An 18,356-nucleotide genomic window follows, 5' to 3' on the forward strand; every position below is an offset into this window, starting at 1 on the left:
TAGAAGACTTTCTTGCAGAGAAATACAAGACTGTTGCCAAGAAGTAGCAGAGTGTTGCCAAAAAATACAAGACTGTTGCCAAGAAGTAACAGAGTGTTGCCAAAAAATACAAGACTGTTGCCAAGAAGTAACAGAGTGTTGCCAAAAAATAAAAGACTGTTGCCAAAAAATAAAGGACTGTTGCCAAAAAATACAAGACTGTTGCCAAGAAGTAACAGAGTGTTGCCAAAAAATACAAGACTGTTGCCAAGAAGTAACAGAGTGTTGCCAAAAAATACAAGACTGTTGCCAAGAAGTAGCAGAGTGTTGCCAAAAAATACAAGACTGTTGCCAAGAAGTAACAGAGTGTTGCCAAAAAATACAAGACTGTTGCCAAGAAGTAACAGAGTGTTGCCAAAAAATACAAGACTGTTGCCAAGAAGTAGCAGAGTGTTGCCAAAAAATACAAGACTGTTGCCAAGAAGTAACAGAGTGTTGCCAAAAAATACAAGACTGTTGCCAAAAAATAAAGGACTGTTGCCAAGAAGTGAAAGCCTGTTGCCGAATAATTAAAGAAAAAAAGTGTTGGCGAAAAATAAGAGACCGCTGTCAGCAGTTGTGTGGTGAGTAACACATCAAATGCCCTTCCTTTGCTTTGCCCAGTGCGTTTTACATAACAGAATGAATATGTGTGCGTGCATGTGTGTGTGTACGCATATTTGTGAACAACATAGTGCGTGTGATACATAGGAAGTGCCTGTGTAAGTGTGTGCGCGCGCAACCACACATGCATTCTTTGTGACTATACCAGTAGCCTCGAAACTTCATGGATTATACACGGTATATACAACCATGTACATCTGTTCCTTTGCATTGTTAAAAGATTGTTGTTTTCCTCAGCTGCTGTTACAAGAACTACAGTAACCACTTCGATATCTTCAGGTTCAACGCCAGGATCAACAAGTTCAACCTCCACTGGTAGGTCAAGTTGTTTAGAGAGGCGCAATAGTCTGCTCCTGCTAAAGTCTACCACGTTTGTCATATTCAATCAAACAGATGTTAGCTGAAGCTTCAGACAATCAAATATTGTGTGTGCATGAAAGAGAGAGAGACTGTATGTATGTCTGTGTGTGCACACCCACGCATGCCTTTTTATTTGGATTCGTAACTCTACCAGTAGCAGCCAAAGTTTTTATATACACGACTATAAATATATACTCCTCTGCATCGTTGAGAGTATATTTTCCGTCAGATTACAAGTCATAAGGCAGCTGCGGATATTGTTTTATGTTACTTTACTATCGGGGTATTTTTGCCACTGCTATGGTCCCAGAGGTAGAGCAGTATCCGTGAAGTCCTGACAACGGAGGTAAGACGCTTATCTTTGATTTATCCGGGACGACAACTTACCTTTGCTTCATGAACGTGGCCCCTGGCTATGGCGGGATCAGGGGCCGTAGTGTCTTTTCAAGAAATTATTGCGCTCTCTGCCTATTTGAAAGAATATTTCTCCCTTCAGACAGCACGCTTAGCAGTCATCAGACATCCACTTGGACAGCTTCCAGTCCAACATCAAGTTCACAGAGTTCAACCTCGACTGGTAGGTCCTGTTGTTTATAGGTCACGCAACGGTCTTCTCGCGTGTCCGTGTGTTTGGGAGCATACGTGTATGGGAGGAGTGTCAGCATTTATGTGTGTGTGTGTTTACCAACATTGTGACTGTTGTAGAGCCTGTGCCCAGTACCACGAAGAGTGCAACAGATGAGAGCTCAGTAAAGGTCCCAGTGCTCAGCTGTCTAGCTGTTCTGTTTGTGGTTGTTGTGGTTGTTGCCGTGTTTTTCTTGTGGAGAAGGAAACGACAAACTGATGGTGTCAGGTAAATATATGTCTGTGTTTCGATGTGTTTAATGTTATGTCGGTATTAAATATAAAAAAAAATTAAGACAAAGAAAACAATTACATGAAAAAACGAATAATTTACGAGACTGTTATTGCTAAATAAACTTTTAATTCGTTGAATGGCGACGACGACAGCGATGAAAGTGATGTACACATTGACAATAACGACAACGATGATGACGATGAGAACTAACACCACGATGACGATGATGGTGTCTGCAGGAAAGAGAACAAGTCCTGCTTATGTACTGCGATCAACTTTGAACGAAGTCAGGACTCTCAGGTAAGCTATGGCCAGTCCATACCCTGCTTTGTATTGATGTAAATCATTTATCTGTCGTCTCATTATCATTGTCATCCATTGTCTCTTTGTCTTTTGTACTATCTTATCAGCTCTGAAATCGTAAAATTCTGAAATTTTAACTCACCGAGGCAGGCGAAACACTTGAAATATTATACACACTCTCAGCATGTCACTCTTGAGTTCATGATGCGGGTTCACACAAGTTTATAACTCGCGTTCCAGGAAAACAGGAGAACCAACATCGACAATGCTTCGACTACAGCAGCGAACTCACCTGACAACGACAACAACGACGACTACACCTACATCGATGATCACGCAATAAACAAGGGCGTTGTCAGGCTGCACGAGGTGACGACCGATGGTCAGCACGCACTCACTGACCCCTCTGTCAGCGGACTGCAACCTGACCTCTCCTCCACCTACACACTCGCCCGACCCATAGACAACGACATTCGTGACTCTCAGCCTCCGGACTACTTCATTCTGGAGAAAGATCCAGCTCCAGATGCTGAGTCAGCTCAGTACTTTACCTTGGAAGAAAGAAGTGAAAAAGATTCAGCCGTGGACACAGACACCCAGAAGTACTTCATCCTGGAGGACAGGCGGCAGGGAGGCGAAAACAAGTTTGTCCCCGAGGTCATGTCCTCCGAGTCTGGTGCCGACTACTTCGTGCTGGAGAAGGATGATGGTCAGGAGTCCGACTGTGTGGCACAAGACGACTCCTCACGATGTCCATTGGAGGATGCCGAGTACTCTTCACTGGATCCGAACCGTCAGGAGTCCGACTACACAGCCTTGAATCACACTGCCTAGCAAGGTCCTTCCAAAGGCGACCATCCTTCTTTCCTGGCCTCGTGTCCCAAGTAATCAGTGCGACAGTCCAGGAACGATTACTCTCGGTTTGACCAATATTGAGACAACAATGAACATGACATTATGATCAGCTTTACCTTTTATTCTCCCGACAAAAAGTGAATTTGGGTTGAAATTCTATTGTCAAAATAATTGTGAACTCTCTACAGGCTTTAATTCTGAACTCGGGCCAACTGGACCAATCACCTGCAAGGTCAACAGCGATGAGACAGAGACTGCACTGCTCTGCATTCCTCGATGTCAATGTGAACGTCTATGCCGGTGTCTTTGAAATGTGTAAGTGTGCATGTGTGTGTTTATAAATGCATTATGTGTTATAAGTGTGTGCTTGCGCGCGCAAAATGTTGGTAATGTGAGCAAATGTAACTTTGTACAGAACTTATTTCCACGTCTCATATTTCTGGAAAAAAAACATTGTAACATAAAGTTTGAGTTCTTCATGTGTGACCTGCATCCATAGCTATCGTCTTCCATCTCTCCTGGTCTCCCATTTTATCATTTTATTTCTTCATTTATTCACTGTCTGTACTGTGAAATATTACTGTTCACTGTCTGATACAGAAAATCCCTGTATTATCTTTGAACTACTGGACGCTTTTCTACAAGTATTGCTCCGTGTTATGGTCGAGCGGTGTTTCCTGTATTTTGACCCCAGCTCTGAGCGGAAACACACACCCACACACATTCACACCACTGCAGCTCGATCTGTCTCTCTATCTTCGTTAAATAAGTAACAGCGACTTGCTTGACATCAAACCAATAATAAGAGAAACACGTCAAAAGAGATTTTGACACCTGTGGTAACTCCAGCCTCAAAGGAAGGATGTCAGACAAGAACACCCGCATGACCGGTTGTTTGTGTTTTTGCATAACTATTTACATTGCCCTAGTGTTTCCCTCACCACACACCGCGCAGTGTCTGTCGTCAAGTCACGAAGCACCGGGAACCTGTCCTGTGCAGGACACACAGGTTTGCAGGAGGCAACGAGTCACGTGGCAGTCTGGGGTGGGATACATGACTGTTACTACGCCCTTCCATAGTCCCCTGCTGACTATACACATGTACTTCACAGGGAGATGATCCGAGCTAAGGCCGACTCTCTTGACTGTGATCTCATCTTCATAAAAGTGAGCATAAAACATTGTGCTAATAGACTCTTCGGGGGAAAAATAATGGACAATAATAATAATGATAATAAACATTATTTATGTAGCATATAATCACGCTCAGAAGGAGAATGCGAAGGACGTACATATGCGACCATTTTTGGCAAAGTTTTTACATGACTTATATATATAAAACTGTCAAACTCAGTCAAACGTTTGTTCGGATAAGAACGGCCTGTTTGGCATTTGATTTTCCATCGAGAAGAGGATGAGTCATGCAGCCTATCTCCGGAACGGAAGGTGGCCGTGACTCCGTGAGTTGATCCGAAAAGATGTTGGGTATGATCATGCAACATGTGTCAGTCCTATGATAGTGAGATCTTCCTGAAAAGACTACCTGGAGAAACTGCTTGCCATTAAAATAACACGCATACAGACATACACATACATGCCCATGTGTGCATACATACACATACTCTCTTTTCGTATATGCATAACTCTTTTAACTAGCAGATGACATAGCTAGAGCAATATGTAAGCTAACCTGGATGACGCACATTTCTAATACTGTAGAAACAAAAAAGCAATTTTTGAATCACTGATAAAATATGATAATTAAGAGTAGGGTAGAAGGGCTCAGCAAAGTTGCTGACCAGTTCTTCCTCCAAAAAGTAAGTTTATGTCTCCAAAGCTATTTTCTTAAAACAGAAAAAATATACACAAGGAGAAAAAAAAATCTAGAACTGGTCTTTGAATGTGCACACTATAGATGAGGACCAAAACTGGCAAGTGAACCACAGCAGAATAAAAAGAAAAAAGATATATCCCAATAGCAGTCCACACAAGGGAGCCTACAATAAGTTAAACAGGATGGATAAGCTCACACAATTAATGGACTGTGAGGCGCACACATATAGGTGTTACAGCACACAGTGATAACAAGTTCTTCAATGCAAGCATCTGCTCGCCAACATGATTACATGTATTACACAAGAATTATGCCAGTTAAACTTACAGACAACACCATAGGGATTTCCGTTGTAGTTAAAGGCCGAACTTCTTCTGACTTTGAGGAAAGATGTGAGGAATGTAAGCCCTCGACACCAGCAGTCAGGGTTCAAGTCCATCTTAAATGCCATAGATGCTGGACATCATATACCCAACACACCAACATGACACAAGGAATGTCCACAGTTGGTGCAGGACACTTTACATATCAGGTCATGCTTTCATCATGTCATTCATTCATTCACCAAAGATATGAAATGTCAGTGTTCGTGTGTGTGAGCGTGTTAATTTATCTCTGATGTGGGTTCTCAAAATACAAGAGGGAAGCAGATGATCAGCTGGACATCCTTCTTCGCTGGTATCAGTCTAGCATCCCTTTGTTAGTGTTTAAGACGGGGAAGTGTGTTGGTGAGCTGTAAAGGACGGCAACAGCTGCAGGAAGTAAATAATTCTCATGTCCACTTTTGTTTTTACTTACTACAGCCACGACTTGCGGCGAGACAACGGTCTGGTAAGCATTTGAGTTTGGCTATGTGTGTTTTCTCACAGTGGAAGACATTTTATGGGCGTTAGGTTAGTCGTTGGCTTAGATGGCTATTTACATTAAAAAGCATGCACAAGCACACAAACACAACAACACACACACCCCACTCACGCGAGAATAATTCTTTGAATATAGTAGGCAATGATCTAGATAGCTTTTCAATTCACAACCCGTCCTGGAAGCGGCTGTTATTATTGTTAGTACAACTATATGTTCTTAACTAGAGAGGAAACCCAGTTTAAATTTAAATTGTGAACTAGGTTCAGGTTAGAAAATGGTTCCCACAACCTGCTCTGGGAACCTTTTGCAGGAAGACTTTTCGCTGCCGTATCGTTTTCTTAAAGCACTACAATGAAATGTATGTCTACCTCATCCCCAACATCAGTCACGCGTGTGGCAGCCTCCATCTTTGATGCCTCAACTGTAGGTTTGCGCAAATTAAAATCCTACATCAAAGTTTTTATTTCCTTTTTTTATTCCTTCTTCCACCCACCTCCCCTACATCGACAACGAGCGCTTTCATCGCACTCTACATCAGGGTCTGCTATCTGCGCACAAACCATTATCATTTGTAAAAATAAAGGAGGGTGTAGCTGGACGGAAGACGACATGTGCAGTTTCCTTATTAAGACAAAACAGTCTTGTGATGACTAATTCTGCTGCTGAGTTTTACTTTCTTCCGTTTTCAGCTCGTTGCTGAAGGTTATTCCGGAACTGACGTCATGACGGGCCTCGTTGTCTTCCTCGTTCTGCTCTTCCCGCTAATCGTCGCCGGAAGAGGGGATGGTGAGTGCAGTGATGCTGTAGACAAGCACACACAGACCAACACTGAAGTCACACTTGTGTCCCTCTTAAAACTTGCAGACATCAATGTTCTACTCATTAATTTATTTACAGATATGTCACTGATGGCAGAAGGACGTTAATGTCATTTTATTTTAAATCCTGCAGAATTCACACTGGCTTTGTTGTCATCAGGGGCCCTAGTTTCTTCTCAAGAAATTATTGCACAAGATGTGGCTACCGGAAAGCGATTGCTGGATTTGACTTCGTGTTTTGCATTATCTGTTTCTTCATCTGACTGTTTTGACTGCAGACACATGTTAACTAAATAATAGTCCTCTAATCCCAGGAACATGGATTCCAAACTGAGATATCTCTACTGATCTCTCTTCCAAACTAAATTGAAGATAACCCAAGAGAAGTGTTAAAATGTCTAAAGCTAGATAATGTTCAAGCCCATGTTCTCGTCCATTTCAGATGACACGAATGCATTGGATGGATCAGCGGACAGTGATTTGGAAGAGTAAGTAACCTATTTCAGTACAACATTATACTGACAGATGTGTCTTTTATTGTCAACATTGAGCAGCACTGCCGGAAGTCAATGAAGAGATCATCAGTATAAAGATAACGACGATGCCATGGCGATAAGAAGGAAAGGTCACGAGCTTTGAACCAAATTACTTTCAGTTTCCTCAATCAATGTTCGTTCAACCACTCACAAATCATGTTAGCAGAAATGTAAATTGCCTTTACGATAATACGATAATAGCCTTTGTGCCGTAGTTAGTTCTTTTGATCCTCTAATCACAGTTATCTGGGTGTTTGTTACTAAGTTTTATGTGTTTAAGACTATCACCAGAGGCGTTCAAAGTAAACTGACATTTTTATATCAAAAACATTTTTGAAGAAACTACCCGAAATAATTATCGCTAGGGTCCGGAGTTACAATACCTGTAATACTAGTTTGCAACAACAACAAAATCTAGTCATTATCAAATACAGAACATTGTTAGCGAGAACTATCTTCTCTCCAGTCACGTTTGCCTCAAAATAAGACTTTCTTGCAGAGAAATACAAGACTGTTGCCAAGAAGTAAAACACTGTTGCCAAAACGTAAAAGCCTGTTGCCAAGAAGTGAAACCCTATTGCCAAGAAGCGAAAGACTGTTGCCAAGAAGTAAAAGACAGTTGCCGAATAATAAAAGACAAAAAGTGTTGGCAAAACATAAGAGACCGCTATCAGCAGCTGTATGGTGAGTAAAACATCAAATGCCCTTCCTTTGCTTTGCCCAGTGCGTTTTACATAACAGAATGAATATGTGTGCGTGCATGTGTGTGTGTACGCATATTTGTGAACAACATAGTGCGTGTGATACAGAGGAAGTGCCTGTGTAAGTGTGTGCGCGCGCAACCACACACGCATTCTTTGTGACTATACCAGTAGCCTCGAAACTTCATGGATTATACACGGTATATACAACCATGTACATCTGTTCCTTTGCATCTTTGAAAAATTTGTTTTCCTCAGCTGATGTTACAAGAACTACAGTAACAACTTCGATAACTTCAGGCTCAACTCCAGGATCAACAAGTTCAACCTCCACTGGTAGGTCCTGTTGTTTAGAAAGCCGCAAATGTCTGCTCCTGCTAAAGTCTGCCACGTTTGTCATATTCAATCAAACAGATATTAGCTGAAGCTTCAGACAATCAAATATTGTGTGTGCATGAAAGAAAGAGAGAGAGAGAGTGTGTGATAAGACGCTTACCTTTGTTTTGTTCGGGACGACAGCTTACCTTTGCTTCATGAACGTGGCCCCTGGCTATGGTGTGATCAGGGGCCGTAGTTCCTTCTCAAGAAATTATTGCGCACGAAGATGTGGCTAATCTCGGCATATTTAAAAAAAATATTTCTCCCTTCAGACTTAGCTGTCAGCAGACACCCACTTGGACAGCAGTGTGTGCGCTGTTCATACAAACATAACATTTAATGTTTTTCTACTGAGGCTTTTGTTTATCAGATAGTAGACACTAGCATAATGTGACAGCGTGTCCGTGTGTTTGGGAGCATAAATATATGGGAGGAGTGTTAACGGTTGTATGTGTGTGTTTACCAACATTGTGACTGTTGTAGTGACCAGTAGCCAGGCGAGTGCAACAGATGTGAAGTCAATGATGGTGCCAGTGCTCATCTGTCTAGCTGTTCTGTTTGTGGTTGTTGTGGTTGTTGCCGTGTTTTTCTTGTGGAGAAGGAAACGACAAGCTGATGATGTCAGGTATCTCTGTGTGTCGATGTGTGTGTGTTTCTTTGTCGATGTGTCGGTATTAAATAGAAAACAAAATAAAGCCAAATAAAACAATTACTTTGATGAAAAAAGGAATACGTTAAGAGAATAAATTTTTAATTTGTTGAATGGCGACCACGACGGCGATGAAAATTATGATAATAACGACAATGATGACAACTATGATGACGATGAGAACTAACACGATGACGACGATGATGATGTTTGCAGGAAAGAGAACAACCAGTCCTGCTTATCTGCTGCGATCAACTTTGAACGAAGTCAGGACTCTCAGGTAAGCTATGGCCAGTCGTGACAACTTGTTTATACCCTGCTTTGTATTGATGTCAAATCATTCATCAGTCGTCTCATTATCATTGTCAATTGTCTCTTTGTCTTCTGTACTATCTTATAACCTCTGAAAGCGCAATAGGTTAAGGTTAATCTAAACTCCCCGAGGCAGGTGAAACCCTTGAAATATTATACACACACACTCAGCATGTCATTCTTGAGTTCACGGTGCGGGTTCACACAAGTTTATAACTTGCGTTCCAGGAGAACAGGAGAACCAACATCGGCAATGCTTTGATTACAGCAGACAACGACAACAACGATGACCACACCTACATCAATGGCCCCGCGATAAACAGGGGCGTTGTCAGGCTGCACGAGGACAGGCCTGTGACCGATGGTCAGCACGCACTCACTGACCCCTCTGTCAGCGTGGCCAGAGACGACTCATCACGATGTCCATTGGAGGATGCCGAGTACTCTTCACTGGATCCGAACCGTCAGGAGTCAGACTACACAGCCTTGAATCACACTGCCTAGCAAGGTCCTTCCAAAGGCGACCGTCCTTCTTTCCTGGCCTCGTGTCCCAAGTAATCAGGGCGACAGTCCCAGGGGAAGGATAACTCTTGGTCGGACCAATATTGAGACAACAATGAACATGACATTATGATCATCTTTACCTTTTATTCTCACGACAAAAAGTGAACTTGGGTTGAAATTCTATTGTCAAAATAATTGTGAACTCTCTACAGGCTTTAATTCTGAACTCGGGACAACTGGACCAATCACATGCAAGGTCAACAGCGATGAGACAGAGACTGCACTGCTCTGCATTCCTCGATGTCAATGTGAACGTCTATGCCGGTGTCATTGCAATGTGTATGTGTGCATGTGTGTGTGTTTATAAATGCACGAGGTGTTATAAGTGTGTGCTTGCGCGCGCAAAATGTTGGTAATGTGAGCAAATGTAACTTTGTACAGAACTTATTCCACCTCTCATATTTCTGGTAAAAAAAAATCATTGTAACAAAGTTTTAATTCTTCCTGTGTCACCTGCATCTATAGCTATCGTCTTCCATCTCTCCTGGTCTCCCATTTTATCATTTTATTTATTCATTCATTCACTGTCTGTACTGTGAAATATTACTGTTTACTGTGAGATACAGAAAATGCCTGCATTATCTTTGAAAGACTGGAAGCCGTTCTACAAGTATTTTTCCATGTTATGGTCACGCGGTATTTCCTGTATTTTGACCCCCAGCTCTGAGCGGAAACACATACACTCATTCACATCACTGCAGCTCGATTTGTCTCTCTATCTTCGTTAAATAAGTAACAACCACTTGCTTGACATCAAAGCAATAACAAGAGAAACACCAGCCTCAAAGGAAAGGATGTCAGACAAGAACACCCGTAGACATCCACCCCGCATTACTGGCTGTTTGTGTTTTTGCCGAACTATTTACATTTCCCTAGTATTTCCCTCACCACACACCGAACATTGTCTGTCCACAAGTCACGAAGCACCGGGAACCTGTCCTGTGCACAGGCCTGACGAGAGGGGGGGACAGGGGGGTCTGGTGTACCCGGGCCCGCGGTTGTCAAGGGGGCCCGGCCTTGGTCAGTGGATTTTTTTTCTTCTTCTTCTCCTTTACATTATATACTGGGAAAATAATTTACGATTACAAGTACAAGGGGCTCGGAGAGGTCGTCTGTCCCGGGGCCCGGGCTGGCTCTCGGCGGCCCTGCCTGTGCAGAACACAAAGGTTTGCAGGAGGCAGCGAGTCACGTGGCAGTCTGGGGTGGCATGCATGATTGTTCCTACGCCCGTCCATAATCCCCAGCTGACCATAAACTTCACAGAGAGAACGAGCTGAGGGCGCTGTGGATAAAATGATGCAAGCTAAGGCCGACTGTCTTGATCCCATCTTCATAAAAGTGTGCATAAAACATTGTGCTAGTAGACTCTTCGGGGGAAAAATAATGGACAATAATAATAATGATAATAGACATTATTTATATAGCACATAATCACGCTTGCGAAGGAGAATGCGACCATGTTCGGCAAAGGTTTTACATGACATATATATATATAAGACTTTGCCAAACTTGGTCAAACGTTTGTTCAGATAAGAACGGCCTGTTTGCCACTTTCTTTTTTCCATCGAGAAGAGGATGAGTCATGCAGCCTGGCTCTGGACCGGAAGGTGACCGTGACTCCGTGAGTCGATCCGCCAGGTTGGTTATCGACGTAAAGAAAAGGCAGCGACTGAGGCCCGGATGTTTGAGCTGTGGCAGCCATCGTCTACATCCTGTCCGTTGACATTAATCGTCGGTCATGTCACGATCACGACATCACCACATTCACAGGTCACGTGCTGGTGCGCTGTTACACATGCAAACCACAGTCTGCACGCATTTGTGTGTTTGTGTGTGTTACGTCATCACCAGCCTCTTGAGGTTTCTTACGATTGATTAAAACGAGGAATGGCAGTTAATGCACAGACTTGTTTTATCAACACAAACGACAAATCGATGACGAAACATAAGCACATGTGAATATGAACAGTCATGCGCTGCATGGAGACGCTTCGGTCAACGAGGCAGCACGTTGCGGCGGTCGTCTGTTCAGATTATAATGGAGGTGAACGACTCCTGTCCCCTTGTGACGTCAGAGCCCTCGTGATCTCGTAGCATTTGTCTTGTCTTCCTGTAAACACTGATGTTTAAACAACTAGGCTTGTGTGACACTCCATGATGTTTGCAAGACGACGAGATCGACTCACGACATATTACTCAAAAAATACATCAACACGATATTTATATCTTCTTAAAGCTTCTGCCTATAAAGTTGAGAAACCAGTCTTGCGTGAACTATGGGGTTGGGCGGGGGAAAGGTTGCAATCGTGGTCACAGAGCGAAATTCCTACAAACTTGATTAGTCTTCATGACAAAGTCTTTCAGCTCCTCTAACACCACCCTCAGAACCCACAACCCTCCCCGTCATCTGTCCACATAACTCGTCTTTCTCTCTCTCCCTCTTGTTCACTGCAGTGGCCCTGCTCCACTCATGCGCCACCTAGCTTGCGATTGCGGCCCTTTGCCGCTGCCTGTAAGCGTTCGTTCAAGCAGTGCGTGCTGCTCATGAAATTTTCAGACGTTGGGTTGGCGGCATTACTGTTTTAAAAAAACCAAACTGAGAACCGTTTCGATGGAAGATGTAATCTATATTTAATCCTCATTTTATTGTAATCCCTTTTTTTAAAATCCATATTTACTTGCTCTCTTTCTACGTTTCATCTTTCATTGAAAGGCTCCGCCGGGTAAGGTCAAACATGGCAGGACAATCGAAGACTCTGAGAAGCAAAAACAAAACAACAGAGCAACAATACAACTTGAAAATGGCTTGTAGACACTGGTGGACGATGTAACGACGAAGGAACAAACAAAAAAAAAAATAGTCAAACCAATAAAACTTGTAGTGCAGTTAGTGTCCTTTTTTTGTCATCGGCTGACTATTGTTTGACAACTATCGACCATCCTTCCGAGGTCTGCTGCTGGGCTTCTGTCCGACACAAGAGCACTCGCGTACTTGACGGAAGCCAGAACCTGTCCGTGTTTTACCTCCAGCCGCAAATGTCAAAGAGGAGAGAAAGGTCTTCGGCACCGAGGGAGCCGTTACTTGTCATTTCACAAGCGGATGTGTAGTTGACTTTTAGTGCGCGTGTATTTGAACCATCTTTACTCGATTGCATGAGTATTTGACGCTATTGTATGTGTATTTGACACCACTTGACTCAGATGGCTGTGCAGGACATTTGTGTTCCATTTGACTCAGTGTTACGGGTGTTGAAGGCAGTTGTCCTACGTTTTGACTTGAGAGGACGTGTGTAGAAGGTCCTTCTCTCGAGTTGACGAGTGTTTGACACCGGTTTACTTCATTTCTGACGCAATTTGACATGCGGTAGGCATGCGCATTGAGCCGTTTTATTCAAAAGCTAAAACTAAGTCTGCTTTACCTACTTCAAGTGCATGGATGTGTTCTCTATTTGATGTGTATACTACACCATAATGAAGCAAGTTTCCCGAGGGAGAGATATTTTTGACGAGTGCACATTGAAATTTAGAGGTATTCCTCATCTTACTAGTCTGTCCAGTAACGCTTAAACCTGTCTTTGTGGCCAGTAATCCCTGTTTATGTGCAGAAATAACAACTGGAGGGGACGAAATAAGTGACAATGCTTTCCTTCTTAAAAGGATTTTTTAAAATATTTAATTAACATGTTTAACGTTGTTCTGCAAGTCAGGATTAGTTTCACAGGAGCATTAAGCATATGCCTCAAGGGAACCCTATGTCACGTTAAATTAAGGGTACCTCGTTACACGAATGTCTTTAGCATGACAGCATAACAGCCAGACAGAGAATCACATAAAATATGGAATTGGAGCAGAAAAAAACTACACAACTTGTGCGTGTGTGAGACAGACACACAGACAGATGTGGTCAACGTATTTTGTGGGCGTGTCAACAAATATGTTTAAAAATCAACTCAAACTCAATCAAAGTGTGGTGGATATTTTCACGTGTGCAGGTTGACATGTTGTGAACTGACTGCCTATCTCCTTGTCGTGAGGTCATGCTACGTTTGTGGTGTCGTCGGCCTCGTCGCTGCTGGCCGGGCAGGCTGGCTATTGTCGTCTTCACCGGCTTCTTAGTCGTCACTAATGTCTTCTTCTTCACAGGTTTTCATTAACTGTTTTCAAGAGTGGAAGAGAGAGAGATGTTCATTATTTTTTCGTTTTGTTTGATTTTTTATTGTTTGCTTGTTTGCTTGTTTGTTTGTTTGTTTGTTTGTTTGTTTGTTTGTTTGTTGTTTGTTTGTTTGTTTCTGTTAGAATAGGATGTTAGCTGTCTTTTTGATGAAATTGAATCCGTCAAATACTCCAATCTTTCCCCAGACATGGCAGGACACGTGGGGGAAATAAAGTCAGAGACAGACTCCACCTACATGTAAGTATAATGGTAAATTATTGTCATATTGCAGTTCTGAACTTTGAAAACGAAATCCGCTCCCCCACTGATAATACTGAGGAAGTAGAGCTCGGGCGCCATGATGTCCAGCAGTCACTGCCTCCTCTCCAGTTTTTTCGTTGCCTTTCGTTCATATCAACGATTGTTTGTTTGTGTGTTTTGTTTGTTGTTGTTTTTTTGGCTTTTTTTTACTCACTGTACGTCAAAGTTACCACTGGGCACACAAATCAAGAATCTTGCAAAATGTTTACCAGCGTGTGAAAAGATTAATTGCTCATTAAAAGATTTAAAGCGTCTGCTACATAAAAACGCTTTTTAAGGTTCGTTTGCCTCCATTGAAATGTCTGGACACTTTAATGACTTGAAAGAAGATACGAAAGGCCATGAAAACCTAGCTCTAGCCGGTAATGAGAAGGATATTTTAATATATTGGCAAATCTGTGTTTCCAGTCTGCACGCGTTTCTAAAAGCGAGTGCCTGACCATCCCCCGTCCATTACTCTCCCAATTATTCTTGCAGTTGTCACGCCCACGGGGAATTTGTTTGTTTCAGCCAAGACGTACCCATGGACACTCCAACCCTCGATGCACACAAACGGAGGGAACGGTTGAACGCCTATTGCGACATCAGCGGGGGTCGTGGTGAGGTCAGGCCACCTGGCGATGAATTGGACTTTCGGCGAGGTCTTCTGGTCGCCGAGAAACATCGCCTCCTGCTATGTCCGGTCGGTAAAGCTGCCTCCACCTTCCTCACTCGGTTCCTGATCGCCTTGGAGGAGACGAACCTGGCCTTGTCGCCTCTCCAGATCCCGCCGGACAAGGCCATCCGCGTGCGGGAGAAGTACAGCGCCTACAAGACGTTGAAGGAGTTTAACAGCGCCCAAAGGGAGAAGCAATTCCTGGACGGGCTGACCAGGGTGGTGTTCGTCCGGCACCCGCTGTGGCGCCTGTGGTCATTGTACGTGGACAAACTAGTCTTCCCCAACCCTTACTACTGGAGAGTCTGGGGCATGCCGGCGCAGCGACGCTCAGCTGTCTTGTCTGCAGGCCCCGGACTGACAGGAGACAATTTCGTGACGAGGGATGCGAACCGATCCAAACATCTGCAAAACCTGTCGCCAAAAGCTCCCACCGACCTGCAGGCGAGCCGGCCTAAAGAACCCCACCGGAAGCGATCCGACAAAAAAGAGCTAGGATTGAGCACCGACTTCCGCCTCAATGTATCTCAGGGTGATCTTCGTGACTGTGGCCAGAACGTGCGTTTCAGCGAGTTCCTGGACTTCGCGCTGGAGGACCTCCACGAGGCGGACTGGCACGTGAGGCCGGTGTCGGAGCAGTGCGCGCCATGTCTGGTCAATGGGTGGTTTTCACGTGACGTCATCAGTTTTTGCGAGCTGCTTCAGCGGCCATTTTTCTTTCCCTACTAAGCAGTGGTTACGGAAGCTTGCTGGCAACTGATCGGTTATCATGGTCGTCTGCGGTATAAAAGGATGAGGAAACAAGCCCTGCAGTAAGCGAAATGTTCCTCTAGATGTATCTTTTCATAAGATACCCAAAATTATTTTGAACCAAGGCGACGAAACAAGAAAACTTACAGAAGAACGACGTCGTCTGCTTTACCGAGAGGATATTACAACAGAAGAGAAGTGGAACAAAATAGTTATCTGTTCGAAACACTTTGTTGGCGGTAAGAAACCAGACGCTTTCCAAATTGCTAAAGTATTTAACATTGTTCTGCATGTTGTACACATTGTGATAAATATTCTCTTCATTGTAGGTTGGTGACAGTTCACGTGATTTGAGTGAACATCAAAACAAGACTTTCATTATGCATGACACGACTAATAAACTATAGCTATAGAGAGAGAGGATAAAAAATGTTATTTCTACTTCATTATTTTTCTTTTTAGACGTGTATTTGGTTTATTTTGTTTCAGTGCTGATTATATTATTTTTTTGTAGTTAATATCACAAAGATGTAATTCATGGGTTGTTTTATTCTTGTGTCTAGGAAAGCCAGCATATGTGAATTTCCGGAACAGCCCTTCGTGGCTTCCCACTCTACACTTGGGACATGAGCGATCAAGTACTTGCTCAGAAGCTGAGACTTCGAAAAACAGGTATTCAAGGCTTGTGTCTCGCAAAAGAAGTAATGCATCCGTACCTACTCTACATACTGCAAGCAAGAAGCGAAAATCAATCAGCAGTGAGACAAGCCAGGAAGAAAAAATATGTGAAAGTGTTTTTGGTTGCTCAAGTGCTTGCGAAGAAAGTTTACATGGTGACATAGAAGATTCATGTTCAAATGATCAGAACACTCAAACAGATTTTGGTTGCTCAAGTGCTTGCGAAGAAAGTTTATATGGTGGCATAGAAGATTCATGTTCAAATGATCAGAACACTCAAACAGATTTTGGTTGCTCAAGTGCTTGCGAAGAAAGTTTATATGGTGGCATAGAAGATTCATGTTCAAATGATCAGAACACTCAAACAGATTTGACTGGACTAAATATAGATGCTATCATGCAGGACTCTGAGACCAGACTTCTTGATTCCGTTAAAAACAGACAACATTGTTCTATTTATGAAAGACAGGTGTATGTTGAAGATGAAGCTAAAGTTCCATTCTACACGGGACTTCCTTCATTGGCAGTAATGGACCTTATTTTCAGAACGGTAGAGCCATACATGTCTAATCAAACACAGTCACTGTCCAAAGAGCAAGAGTTTTTGCTGTGTTTAATTAAGATCAGACTGAACTACCAATTCCAGGATATAGGGTATCAGCTGAAAGTATCCGTGTCAACTGTGCAAAGGAGTTTTCATAGAACTCTTGATGTACTTGTAGCACGGTTGTCTTTTTTGTTGCACTGGCCTTCAAGAGAAGCTCTGAAACTGTCTATGCCTATGTGCTTTAGAGAAAACTTTAAAGATAAAGTTGCTGTTATTGTTGACTGTTTTGAACTTGAAGCACAGAAACCCTCGGGCCAAACCAATCAGATCCAAGTTTATTCCAACTATAAAAATATCATTCTGCCAAATATCTTATTGGGATCGCACCACAAGGTTCAATCAGCTACATTTCAGATGCATTTGGTGGCAGGGCTTCAGACAAACACATCATTGAAAATACTTCTTTGTTGTCAACTTGTTACCAGGAGATGTAATTATGGCCGACAGAGGTTTCAACATTGAAGATGAAGTTCTTTTTTATCAAGCTAAATTAATAATTCCAGATTTTACCCATGGGAAAAAGCAACTTCACCACTACAAGTTGAAAATTCGAGAAAAATAGCCTCTGTACGAATTCATGTTGAGAGAGTTATAGGCTTTGTTCGCAGAAAGTTTGGAATTTGCAGTCTAAAGTGCCTATTGACCTGATGGCAACAAAGCCTGGTGATGATAATCCAGTCATAGACAAAATAGTTCGGCTTTGTTGCTGCATTGTAAATTTACATAAATCCATAGTGCCTATTGAGTAGCTATAGTGCAATTTTTAGTTTGAAATCAGCATTTATTTTCAGAATGCATGCTTGCAATCTGTATATGTTTACATTACCATAGAAGTTATTCTCAGATATAAAATGCACAATTACCTTACTGTAGTTCTTTTTCTTTCGCACTTTATTTATAATAGCATGACGATATCCAACTGATCAGATAAGTTACTTGGTAAATTGATGTGAAACTGTGAACAATATAGAATTTGTTCTTTGCTGGAGATGTCATGCTTTGTATGATGTTGATCAAAATATTTGCTGTTGACAGAATATTGTTAATAATTTTTGCTTATTAACAGGCTACTCAAACATGTATAATTGAATCAAATGTTATTGTCATTTGAATGCAAATGCCGTTTGCTTGCTCAGAAGCTAATTCAGAGCAATATTGATGCCAGAGCTTCTTTGTGGATTTTAGATTACTTAACCAATAGTAATCTTAGTAATCCATATCAGTGATGTTATTTAGATTGTGATTTTGATATGTTCCTTCTTACCCTGTAATGATTTTTTTAAAGTTATGTTCTGTCAGCAGACACAAAAATTTTCTGAAAAGAATTAATAAATATGCATTTGAATGTGCAAAAGTTCTTGTTTGATGTTTAAGAAGAAAGAAAGAAAAGGTGTGACTGGAGAGGGAGAGATTGGGGTAGCAAGCAATGAGTGAGAGGAGGTGAAACTGGACACTTAATGAAGGGGATGAGGATTGTGTTTCTTATTGAAGGGAGAAGCCACTGCCGGGACAGTGTG

At 42.4% G+C, this 18,356-nt stretch overlaps 3 protein-coding genes across 7 annotated transcripts in view; all 3 read left to right on the plus strand.

Annotated features, from left to right (window-relative positions):
- The window catches only part of LOC112562597 (cell wall protein DAN4-like), a 27,729-nt gene extending 24,245 nt beyond the window's left edge, over nucleotides 1-3,484 (plus strand). The window contains exons 12-13 of one of the 3 annotated variants that reach the window (XM_025235934.1): nucleotides 2,101-2,161; nucleotides 2,405-3,484. In XM_025235934.1, the coding sequence (XP_025091719.1) occupies nucleotides 2,101-2,161; nucleotides 2,405-2,998 (655 nt within the window). In that variant the 3' untranslated portion in view covers nucleotides 2,999-3,484. The remainder of the gene's footprint in view (nucleotides 1-2,100; nucleotides 2,162-2,404) is intronic. The other 2 variants (XM_025235933.1, XM_025235932.1) reach the window with 2 other exon arrangements.
- The window catches only part of LOC112562601, a 14,892-nt gene extending 4,647 nt beyond the window's left edge, over nucleotides 1-10,245 (plus strand). Inside the window, exons 1-8 of one of the 2 annotated variants that reach the window (XM_025235941.1) lie at nucleotides 5,574-5,684; nucleotides 6,407-6,503; nucleotides 6,978-7,023; nucleotides 7,571-7,755; nucleotides 8,031-8,108; nucleotides 8,634-8,775; nucleotides 9,016-9,079; nucleotides 9,340-10,245. In XM_025235941.1, coding sequence (XP_025091726.1) covers nucleotides 5,628-5,684; nucleotides 6,407-6,503; nucleotides 6,978-7,023; nucleotides 7,571-7,755; nucleotides 8,031-8,108; nucleotides 8,634-8,775; nucleotides 9,016-9,079; nucleotides 9,340-9,615 — 945 coding nt within the window. In that variant the 5' untranslated portion in view covers nucleotides 5,574-5,627 and the 3' untranslated portion in view covers nucleotides 9,616-10,245. Of the gene's footprint in view, nucleotides 1-5,573; nucleotides 5,685-6,406; nucleotides 6,504-6,977; nucleotides 7,024-7,570; nucleotides 7,756-8,030; nucleotides 8,109-8,633; nucleotides 8,776-9,015; nucleotides 9,080-9,339 lie in introns of those variants that run through there. The other variant, XM_025235942.1, reaches the window with a different exon arrangement.
- Nucleotides 10,246-12,521: 2,276 nt separating this feature from the next.
- LOC112562599 lies at nucleotides 12,522-15,552 on the plus strand. Of its 2 annotated transcripts, XM_025235937.1 has the most exons (4): nucleotides 12,522-13,204; nucleotides 13,668-13,818; nucleotides 14,035-14,086; nucleotides 14,660-15,552. In XM_025235937.1, exons 2-4 carry the CDS (start codon nucleotides 13,713-13,715, stop codon nucleotides 15,531-15,533), a joined length of 1,032 nt encoding a protein of 343 aa, XP_025091722.1. In that variant the 5' UTR covers nucleotides 12,522-13,204; nucleotides 13,668-13,712; the 3' UTR covers nucleotides 15,534-15,552. The 2 variants fall into 2 exon arrangements, with proteins under 2 accessions (XP_025091722.1, XP_025091721.1); XM_025235936.1 differs by lacking the exon at nucleotides 12,522-13,204 and having other exon boundaries at nucleotides 13,584-13,818.
- The last annotated feature ends 2,804 nt before the right edge of the window (nucleotides 15,553-18,356 follow it).

The sequence above is a fragment of the Pomacea canaliculata genome, linkage group LG4, assembly GCF_003073045.1.
Source record: "Pomacea canaliculata isolate SZHN2017 linkage group LG4, ASM307304v1, whole genome shotgun sequence".
NCBI classification, from domain to species: domain Eukaryota; kingdom Metazoa; phylum Mollusca; class Gastropoda; order Architaenioglossa; family Ampullariidae; genus Pomacea; species Pomacea canaliculata.

Bases quoted from the DNA above. Each gene is read 5' to 3' on its own strand.
- LOC112562599 (XM_025235937.1), top strand. From the start codon at position 13,713: ATGCTACGTTTGTGGTGTCGTCGGCCTCGTCGCTGCTGGCCGGGCAGG. The intron at 13,819-14,034 runs GTTTTCATTAAC...ATCTTTCCCCAG, and splicing joins TAATGTCTTCTTCTTCACAG to ACATGGCAGGACACGTGGGG. The intron at 14,087-14,659 runs GTAAGTATAATG...TGTTTGTTTCAG, and splicing joins GAGACAGACTCCACCTACAT to CCAAGACGTACCCATGGACA.